The sequence below is a fragment of the Erithacus rubecula genome, assembly GCF_903797595.1.
Source record: "Erithacus rubecula genome assembly, chromosome: 3".
NCBI lineage: Eukaryota > Metazoa > Chordata > Aves > Passeriformes > Muscicapidae > Erithacus > Erithacus rubecula.
The window spans coordinates 41,836,146-41,847,087 of NC_136689.1; the positions used below are offsets into that span (position 1 = coordinate 41,836,146).

General features: G+C 40.5%; 1 protein-coding gene and 1 long non-coding RNA gene across 9 annotated transcripts in view; one reads left to right on the plus strand and one right to left on the minus strand.

Moving 5' to 3' along the window:
• NEK11 (NIMA related kinase 11) overlaps window positions 1-5,186 on the plus strand; it is an 80,345-nt gene extending 75,159 nt beyond the window's left edge. For 6 of the 8 annotated variants that reach the window (XM_079300647.1, XM_079300650.1, XM_079300649.1 and 3 more), the window contains one exon: window positions 4,269-4,547. In XM_079300647.1, coding sequence (XP_079156773.1) covers window positions 4,269-4,473 — 205 coding nt within the window. In that variant the 3' untranslated portion in view covers window positions 4,474-4,547. Of the gene's footprint in view, window positions 1-4,268 lie in introns of all 8 variants that reach the window. The other 2 variants (XM_079300653.1, XM_079300648.1) reach the window with 2 other exon arrangements.
• On the minus strand, window positions 318-5,330 carry LOC306799510. Its single transcript, XR_013773611.1, has 3 exons — window positions 5,257-5,330; window positions 3,590-3,751; window positions 318-1,476 (listed from the first exon to the last, which is right to left on the minus strand). It is a non-coding gene; the product is annotated as an uncharacterized lncRNA (long non-coding RNA).
• Window positions 5,331-10,942: the final 5,612 nt, after the last annotated feature.

Here is a 10,942-nt window from a genome sequence, read left to right on the forward strand (position 1 = left end):
AGTGGCATGATTGTACTGTTTTAAAGAGAAATATGGGATTAATAAATCGATGCTTGGAAATACCATTAATTCAGGGACAAATCATTGTTGGATGTGTTGATGAGAATCCTAAATAATACTGCTGGACTCCATGGGGTTAGCTCCTTGAGTTAGAAAGAACAGAATTTAGAGGCATCTACTGAAATTATTCTTTCAAGATCCCTGCTTTTATGCCCCATGAGCCAAAATCAACACAGATTTGTTCTCTGCTTTACAATGTGCTCTTTAGTGGAGGATGCAAGTGGCCTGGCTGCATTCAAAAGGATAAATAAATGCCCAGAAAGTTTCTTTATTAAGGTTTGCATTGATGTAAGCATGAGTAACTGGTATTTTGAAATAACTGAATTTTCTGTGTTTGTCTTAGGAGCAGTGTGTTGCCTGTTGTGGCTGAGGTGAGATGTTGTTGCTCATGCCTGATCCAGAGGTACTTTCATAGTGTTACTGCTTTGGTGTGTGCAGAGCCTCTCCTTGCACAGACCACATGCAGCTCCCTGAAAGCACCAGTGAGACCAGGATGGCTTTAGATGATAGTTGACATAATGCTAAATGACATTGGAAAGTGAGAAACTGAAAAACCCCTTAGCTGCTGATTTGTGTCATAGTTATCCTTCAAGGCAGGTCATGACAAGTTGTTGATAGATGTTCACCTGGCTGCTTATGCCCATGGAGGAGCACAATCTTCAGCATTAATCTTGTTTTGTGGCTTTTGTCAGTGTGGCATAAAGGTAGGTGTGTTGTAATTGATCTCTCAGCCAGAAAGGAGATGGTAATATGTAGCTAGTACCAGAATAGTCAAAATGAAAACCTGTGGGATAAAAGAGAATTCTTTGTACACCTAGTGAAAGATTTACAACTTCCTCAGCCAGCTGAGAATACAACATTATTATATTGTCAAATCTTAGTAATTTTGCACTGATGCACAGAAAATCAACTGTGAATCACCAGATAGCCTGATAAATTCAAATCCACTAAATGACTTGGATGGTTTTAGACACCCTGTGTTTAAAAATTGCAGTTCTCAAGGCTGTAATTTAGCTCCCTTCCAGCAGTGCCTCTGATTTTGCTGATATTCTTTACTGTGTCTCCCATACACAGAAGTGCCTTATCCTAGATAGAACCAAGTCTCTATTTTATGTCCATGCTCCATCATTATCCACAAATTAAGTATCAATATGGCCTTTGGGTCTTGCTGCAGTTCATTTTCTCCGGCATGTGTTGTGTGCTGCACAAGAGCTGGCAACAAGAGTAATTGTTTTTCAGGCCACAGCTTCCGTGGGTGACAGTGTCTCCAGACTGGCAATATCTGCTGTGCAGCCAGTGGGTTGGTGGTCACAGTGTGCTTCCAGCCCTGTGCCTTCTCTGCCTGGAGTGTTGGGATTGCTGTGTGCAGCCAGGAGTGAGGGAAGTTGAGCTCAATGAATCCCTCAATCTAAGGCTCTATAACAAAGAAAAGAACAATCTGAGATACAACTTTTAAGCACATTACTGAGTATTACCCAAAGCCATACCTTGGATTGGTAGATCCCAGTGTAATTCCTTGGATTTTAAAATACTGAAAAACAATTTAGGCCAGTGTGGGATGAAGGTCTGCCCCACAATTTTTCACAGCAATGAAATCCCAGATGTCAGGTATCTCCTTCACCCATGTAGTCTTGGCTGAAAAAGAGATGATGACTCAGTGAGAGCTCACCTCATAGGATAGCATGAAGAGAGTAAATGCCAGTAAATCAGAAAACATGGATGGCCAAATGTGACTGTAAATGGGAGTTCTGCACTGGTTCTCACAGCATATTTGGTGTTAAGGCTTTAATTCTTCTCAAAACATTAATGCAGTTATCCCATATTTCATGTGAAATAGCAATCTGTAATTGTGCCTCTCTAGGATTTTACATGGATGGACAAGTATCCCCTAGCACAGGATCAGAGCCATAATGGACAAATCTCCCTTTCCAGGGAGGAAATGTCTTCCCCTCTCCCTCCATCAGGATGATAGACTGACTCGGTGATGCCTCTTTGACATTTACTCTCTGAGATCCCACACTTCTGCCTCTGTGATGCATGATGTGGTAGTAGAGTCAAATTAATGCAGCTCTCATGTCCAAACAGAGCCTGATGTCTTCTTTTGTAAAAAAAAAGCAGGTTATAATTTTTGTTACCTACCCTGTAATTTTCAGCCTATGAACATTTTCCCCTTAATTCTATTGTATCAGCTGTTACACAGATTAACTGATTTGCATGCTCTGCCAAGCTGAACAGAGAAGATTCAAGGCTGCAGGTCACATTTATTAGCAGAAGTAATACTCCCAAGGTATATGTTTGCTTAATTTTTCATCATTAAATAGACAGGACTGACAAAAAAATTGAACATACTTGTCTAAGAGGGAGAGAGGAGTCATAAAAGGCACTTATGAAGTACCAGTGATTGTGATTTCAAGATAGCTTTTCATGTATTGGTTTTTAACTGTTGGACAGAAATAGTGACATTTTTGATTCTGTTTTGTGAAGAAATGTATCTTGTTTGTCAAACAAATCTCGATTTAGCTGTCAGTGGTAATCGCATCCCTAGTCTTCCAGTGCCTGAGAATTAATTATTTCCAACAGTTTGTATTTTCTCCTAAACAACATTCTTGGCAGAAAATAAAAAGGTAATTGCTAGTTATAGGAAGAAGGGCTTAGTCAGGTCTAGACCTGTAGAGATTCCAGCTTGGCCCTGTGATTTCTGATCCTGGGTCTTGGCTTTCTCTGCCCCAGGTTCCTGATCTGCCTCCGTGTCAGAAGCCAGCAGAGGGGTCACCTGGAGCTAAAGGGGGAATCACACCTGGGCATGATCAAGGTGCTAGAAAACCAAAGAGCAAGTGGGATGAGAGAAGTTTGAGAAGCAATAAAGTGGAATTCTTTGCAATGTTTTCCTAAGAATTGAGGAATTTACATAATATGGAACTTTTACTGGCTGACATTTCACTATGATGATGTTTTTCCTCAGCAATAACAGGATGACTACTGATAAAAAGCAACTACACTGTTAGGTTGATTATGCTATTGGGTGAGAAGAATTGACCTTGCCCTGGTGTTAGACATGCAAAACCAAGAAAAACTACAACTACAGTTTGTGAAGTTGTTGTTGGGAGATAGGTTTAACTATTTAAACTGCTATGGGGAGTGTGCCTGCTCCCTCTGAAGCTACATGCACATTTACTGAGGTTCTCAGCCTTAATGCTGGCACCAGGAGACACCTCTGATCCCCTTCTCTGCCCCTGTATAGATCATCCTTGGTACAGCCACAAGCTGAGGGTGTCCCAGCTCCTGCTGCCTCAGGCACTGGCTGAGGCGCCTACTGCAGGCACCATATGACATGGTTCCCTTCCAAGCACCTCCTTTTCATCTAAAAGACAACCAACTGTTCTAACATGTAAAGGTTTAGTGAAAAAAACCAAATCCTGTGTCAGAAGCATGTAGAGCAGGCAGATAGGCTCTGCTACTCTGAAAGAAAATTACTCTAGTATTTTCATCAAAATATGAAGCCATCACTGAGTGAAAAAAATTATGTTACCTGTGAAATATGAATTTAAAGGTGTTTTTCCTTTAGAAGGAATAAATGCTGTTCATGATCTTGCAGTTTTCACATGTGTCTTTTTTTAGAAATCAATATTAAGATGCTATGAGTGTGTTTTGTCACTGAGTTACAGATCTGTGTTCTGATAAAAGGAGATCACTGCAGAAAAGAAAAAAGTGTCAAGTTAGCTCATGATGGGCTTGTATAATGATTTTGTTGTATTTGATATAAGTGAAAATAAAGGAATGAATAACAAAGCGTGCTCACATAAAACTCCACTGGTGTTCAGCTGACTGGGGTTGCTCCTTTTGTTTTTCATGAAATCCATAGGCAGTAATATCTGTGTGTTTACCAGACTTGTTGTAGATAAAAGAGTCTGTCAGACTCAGCATGAAGAGGATTCTTGCATTTTAACAATGAAGATGGCCATGCTTCCCATGACTTTACTGTGGCCAGGTTTTTACTCTTGGACTCTTTGTATAGCAGCTCACCATTCCTGGAGAGATTCACCAGGAAGCTTTAATTCCTTTTACTGTCAGATAAACAAGGTGCATCATGATACCATTTTAATCAAACCAACAACATTTAGAATAAATACGCACTAGTTAATGCTTGTGTTACTGTATGTCATAAATGAATCATTTTACTTGACCTTTTCTGTACTATTTATCCCCAGCTCTGCCATTGGGAAGCTGGGAGTGGAGGCATTTGAGGCAGTGTACAGCTGCCTCAAGCAAGCGAGGCAGCAGAACGCCAGTGAGGAGGAGATCAGGAGCTGCTTGGAGAAATTGGTTTCTAGAGCCAGCGATTGCTTTGAAGTAGATCAGCTGCTGTACTTCGAGGAGCAGCTCCAGGCTTCAGAGCTGCATCTTCAGCTGTAACAGTGTGTTAGCAACTGGAAATGGCAGGAGGGGGAAGGAGCCTCCTTCAGGTCAGCAGGCAAGTACAGAGGTATTTGGAGACTCTGCTGAAGCATGTGGGTAAGCTCCACTTGAGAGTCCAGACTGCAGTGAGAATGGGGTAAATATGGCACGAATTTCAGGGCAGAAAGAAGAACAAATGTTTGTGACAGTGGAGGGGAGGATTCGCAGTTAACCACATCCCCTTTTTCTGCCATTTAAATCATAAGGAAGTGTGTTCTGGGCCGTGGCTGGATGCCAGTCCTGCACTCAGAGCATTGCTGGCAAAGCTGCCTCTGATGGAATGATGCCGGATTAGACTCCAGCTGCTGTTGATTTCTGTGCTGACTGCTCCTTGTGATATAAAACCCCATAATTTTTGTAATTTGACAGATTTATTCTTAAACATATATGGATATGTATGGCCACTCAGCCCCTAATTGTCTTGTTATATTTGATTGGTCATAATGGCTGCATTTAACCTGGGCTCCAAAGGAACTGTGGAAATACATACATATGTGCATATTTATATACATGTATGCATGCTCACATACACAGAGATAGCTGTATGTCTGGTCTTACACTGTACTTGTATAAAGATATTTGGATTAAATAAATTCTTCAAAAATGGAACAATAAACTGATTTTTTTTTTCTGCCTTGCACATTGTTACTGTTAATGTTCTTTCTTAGTGTTTATGGTCCCTTCTCCATATGCATTCCTCTCCCACTTGTTTCAACTGTATTTCAGGTTCTGATTATACACCTGATGCTTTCCTTCTACCTCTTTCTTCCTCATTCTCCATTCTGAGCTCTGTCCTCCATCTGTAAATGACTAAAGGTTACAAAGTCATACAATTGGTAAAGGAATCTGAAATTAATTGTAGACCAAATGGATTTTAGGCATTGAGCCATTATCATAATCCTTATGCTTCCTGCTTTTTCACCACAAGTCTTAAAGGACTTTGGGACTGCATTAAATAAATTAGAAGAAATTCCTTTTAAGAATATAAAAAAAACCATTTCCATTTGACCTGAGTTTTTACAGTGAAGTGTACCAATATATTGATGGTCATATATACCAGTATATTGATGGTCAATTAAGCAGTGCTATTTATCCATCTTTATGATGTGTTAAGAACCAAGCAAAAGGCAAGTAGACTCATCTAAACCTATTTTAGCAGCAGCATAAGCTGAGGAAGCAAAAGGCATATCCAGCTAGAGATGATGTGGCACTTCCAGCTCAAAGTAAGAAGAGATTCTGGTATGTTTCAGCTTTTTCTAGTTTCAGCTTTTATTTAGAATACACAGTGTTACAAGCCAGAGGCTAAAGTCCACTATGATGTTCACTGAGGTAGGGAAACATATTTGTTTGTCAAGTTTCAGTATCTTTCCTATTATTTCTTTTTGATTTACACTCCCCATCCTTCTCAATGCTGTGTATATGTGCTTGATTCCATATTTTCTGCACATAATTTAAGACCATTTTAAAACAGAAGTGCTGAAGTCTGAGATACAGGAGGAGTGCTTGGATGTTGCAGGGACTATAAAGTCCAAAAGCAAACCGTGAATAACTGACTTGGTGGGAATAATGTCAGAAGAAGATAATCTTCACTCCTTCTTTTATCTCTGCTGCAATTCAAGGTGATCTATCACAAAAACTTCAAAAACAGCCTCTGTAAGCAGTCAGTTCTCTTTTTATTAGTGACAAAGACTTCAAGCTTTTCTCCACGCAGCTTGCAAGAAAAAAATACCTGGGTAAGAATGGGTCAAGCTCCTTAAGGCAGTCAAGGACCCAGGAGATCATTAAAGGGAAGAGTTTAAAACCTGAAAAACATTATTTAGTCACTCAGATTGGCTTCAGGGAAATGGTTTCTCTCTGATCAGCAGTATTTTCTTCCATTTGTTGCATAGGAAAAAGAACTCATAGTACCTTTTACACTTTCTTAGTTGCTTTCTGCTCTCTGCAGGGAATGACCTTCAAGGCATTTGAGGATCTGGAGGTTACTGGTTTAATGCTTATATGCTTTAAAGCATACTTTGTTTCATTTTGTGGATTTTTTTACATGAATTATACCACAATTAGCCAATATAGTACACATATTAAACACAGCAGGAAATTTTTGCCTTTGAGCTGTAGTAATAGCACAGAAGTACATCCCATGGATTTGACAGAAATTTTTACATTGCTGTTTAACTTGCAAAATCCCATTGCTGGTTGTCATTAGTGGAAATCTAAAAGGAAGGAGGAGGATTGTTGATATCATGGATCTTCAGTAATAAAACACAATAGAATTGCTGGAAGTAAATGTGAGGAAGTAAATGTAAAGGCATTAAGTTGCTGTGTATAAATCTTCATAAAAAGTCCCATTTAACCTACATATTTGTACCAAAAGCTTTGCAGGCACGAGGCAACCTTGCTGCCTTTTTTATTGATTCACTTAAAAATGCTACAAGATGAATTGCTTGATGAAGAGATATTGAAAACAAAGGAAGTGGGGTGAGTATTTTTTTAATGCTTTGAGGTTTTAAACCTGGTATAAAGGTGCTTGAACTATAAAGGGAAAAACAACACCTGAGTTTTCTGATGAGAAGTATAACTGTCAGTTTCTTCTCGGCAGCTGGATTAGGAGGCAGACAAACTCTATTTTTCACAGCAAACAAAAAGGAAATCCTTTCTTAAAGGTGATTGTTCTGCCATATAATTTCTAGAAAGCATCAGAATCCCCTCTCAGCAAGATGAAGTAGAGGTTTCCAGTGCCTGAAAATCCTGCCTGCAGGAAAGGACCTTCCTTCCTCGTGGACCTGACTTTGTGACTGTTGCCCCTGTGATGACCAGCTCCAAGGTGCTGTCACAGCCAAACCACAAAGCTGCACCTGACACAGCAGGAGCTTACCCCTGGCTGCTGATGGATCTCCAGCTCCACACATAACCAAAGCAATGGAGCATCAAGCAGGTACACAGGTGAAAAAAGGGTAGGAGGCAAAGTGGCCATATGGATAATGCAAAGGCTGACCTTTCATCTTTGGTATAAGTCAGCTCAGACTGACCTGTAGGTGCAACCACTGTTACCTGAGGGAATTTAGTGGGCAAAAGAGTAAAAGCTCAAACAGGAGATTTTTTTGGAAACAGGATCAATACACATGGAGGCATGTTCATCTTTCATATTTTGTTTGTAATATGTGTGCACAAGCCTAACCTTAAAACTCCTGAGCCTGTCTCCACTGAATACTCTTGTTTTTCAGGAGAGAAAAGTCTAGCAGGAAGTTTCTGTGTGTGATCATTGGTGGTAAGTAGAAGTCTAATGAAAATACAGTCTCCAGATGCTGATTTGGCTGATAATTATTCCTGTTCAGGAATATGACTGCCTTGGTAATAACTATCCAGATGTGCTGGATGTATGCACATAAGAAGAGCTGGTTAATAGCAGGGACAGATGTATTTATGTACAGACTGGTCAGGCACAGAGTGTGGGGAAGGGATGGAATAGGATGAAGAGGGCTGTAGGTTCCTTCCTCTTAGACCTTCTCCTCATATACTTAGTTACCACACCCAGTCCTACTTTTTGCAATCTTTTTATGGTTGGGGGAATAAAGGGACAGTGGATGGCCTTTACTGAAGGCCACTGAATTACCTAAAATGAGACTAAGAATGAAAACCTAACAGGAAGCCTTGATGTCAATGGTCCCAGCAAGAGAAGACCATGCATATGCTTCTGATCCAGTTTTCTTTTATCTGGACTGGAATATGGCCATCATGGCTGGGAAGTTAGTATTTACAGATAATTTCTCTGTTAGCTCTGCAGACAGGTTTTAGTCCTCAGTTGTTCATGAATGGCTCCTGACTTTCAGTATTCTCACACTCTGCAGTTTGTCATTTCCCCATTAGGTCAGAAAGTAGAAAACAGGTCCTGGGAAAACTTCCAGCAGAAAGAGCAGTTGAGGGAAACAGACATTTAGTCAGCTGGTTTAAAAGTACACCACTTGGGTAAATGTTTTCCATTCCACTTGATGACACCAGGCCAGGGATTTCCAATGTTTTGCAATGTGCCAGAAATACACACATTGTGATTATCATCCCCTGGATGAAATGGGCACAGCTTTGTTGTCATTTTTATTATTACAGTGTGGCTGTAATCAAAGTACAAAGGCAGTGATGTGCAAACAATAAGAAAAAATACCTCTGAAGAAAAATGGCAAATGAAGGAGAAGATTACTGCTTTGTACTAGTTAACTGTACTACATATTGATATATTTTAACATTTAGAAACTGCAGTCTGTCTTAGGGAGCCTGAGAATGTTGCATCTATGTCCATGTATCTACACAGAGAAATAAATTGTGACTCTGTCATGAACTGTCTATCCACCAGTCATCTCCCTCTACATCTATGCATGCAGACACAGATTTATGTACATATGGGCATGTATATATGCTGATGGACAGCATGTCACCAAACCTTCAAGGATATGTTTTCTCTTTTGATAACTGAAATATCTGCCAACTGCTCCAAAAAAATCTTATGAGCTGGTGAATACACAGGTGAATGCACCTTGAGTAGAAAAAAACCTGAATGTTTTGATCAGGTACTGCATCAGGCACTGTACAAAAGAGCTTCAAGGCAATCCCAACTTCCCAGGCCTCCCAGCTGAATTGTCCAGCAGGAATGTGAGTGGAAGATGGTACAGAGAAGTAACCTGAGCTTGTGTAGCTAAGTGCAACAGGAAGCCAACCAAGGTGAGCACTCCTCCTGATCCTCACCTGATGCTGTGCTGGACAGTCAGCCATGGCTTGTGGGTACTGGGGTAATGCAAGGCATAAAGGAGGATGCAGCATTGTGAGATGAATTTCAATTCAGAAAATTATTTAATGAAATTTAATTTAAAATTATTTAATGAAATACAACTCTGTGACTGTGCATGGAAGTGTTTGTGTGTGATGGACTGTCGATGAGGTGATTCTGTGCCAGAGCTTTATGCCCTAGAGGTGACTGAGTGCTATTAAGAAGCTGGGAATCTGTGAATTGCTCTTTTCTGTCCGTTGCCATCTGCTGATCCCTCAGGAGCTGCCTTATTATACCATGGCATGAAGATATTCCCTTGGGATGTGTTATTTCCTCTCAGCATCTCTAATATGAGTTCTAGTTCAGATTTTTTAATATGGAAGTCTCTTTCTGGCAGAGACTGCTCTATTGATCTGCATCTATAAAGGGTCAGCAGTGTGAGAGAAGTCCTAAATAATGCATTGCAGTTTTCTCCCTCTGCTCTCAGTGAGTTCTGGGGAAATACTCCATAGATCTGCCATGGAATCTTCCCAGCTTGAACTTTCTCAGTTGTCTTGTCTTGTCCTCTTTCCTCCTCAAATCCTCAAGGAGAGAAAGCAAAGCAAACTCAAGGTACTAAGAGTGTGTAGAACAGATGCTGTTATTTAATGTCCAGAGGCAATCCTTTAAATCAAGAGAATTTGCTTCTCTTGTTTTGTAAGACAGTTTTTGAGTGTGAGCATTATTTTACTGATGCCTTTAGGCATCTGACAATCAGTGGCATACTTTTGCCATCCTGTTTCTGCCAGTGAGTTGTGTTTTTTTCCTCACCTCAAAACAAAGCCTGCTTGTTTTGAATGCTCTTTTAGCAGGAGCTTGGCTCCTGAGGCTGACAGTGAACACTCCTGACTCCCTAGAGGCCTAATTTTGCCAGTTACTCATGTGTGTCCTTCTACAAACTGCCTTGGCAACTGGGAACTGTGTTTCTGGGAGGGGGTGGTATTCCAGCAAGCACAAGCAGGGGTGTTGAAATGATCCTTCTATTGCCTGAGGTTGACAGGAATCACTTCCAAGTAGCACAGTGGGAGTGGAGGCAGCCAGAGCAGCCCCAGGACTGAGCATCTCCCTGGAGCCCCCAGGGTTTGCTGCATTCCAGGTGGGTCAGGGACCCTCTGGATTCACGTTCAAGTCGTGCTTGCTGTATTGAACTGATACTGCAGAGGAGAGATTCATGGAGAGTAAACCCTTGTAAAGACAATGAGTCTCCAGACTACCTAATGACTACTTAATGAGTGTCTAAGCACTGCACCATTATTGAATTTTAATTGCCTTCTTTCTGGGTTTGTGCTAGAAAATGAAAAAGGTGCAAGCACTACATGTAATGAGGGTAGATGATTAAAAAGTAATACCTAAGAGACACCCATGCATTTGTGGAAAAGACCACAAGAATAATGTGATGAGAGAAACCAGCACTGCTGTATGCCTCTATCTCTTTGGATTTTTACAGCTGTTAAAAATTGAAGTTGTTTTCAGCATGATCTAGCAGAAAAATAGATTATTTGGTATCAGCAATGTAATTAAACTTATTGCTTTTTAAGAAATCAATAAATATTAATTAATTACTACTGTATGGTAAATCCAGTCCACATCACCAGGTCAGTGCAGATGGGCTTTTCAGAGGTTCCTCTTTAG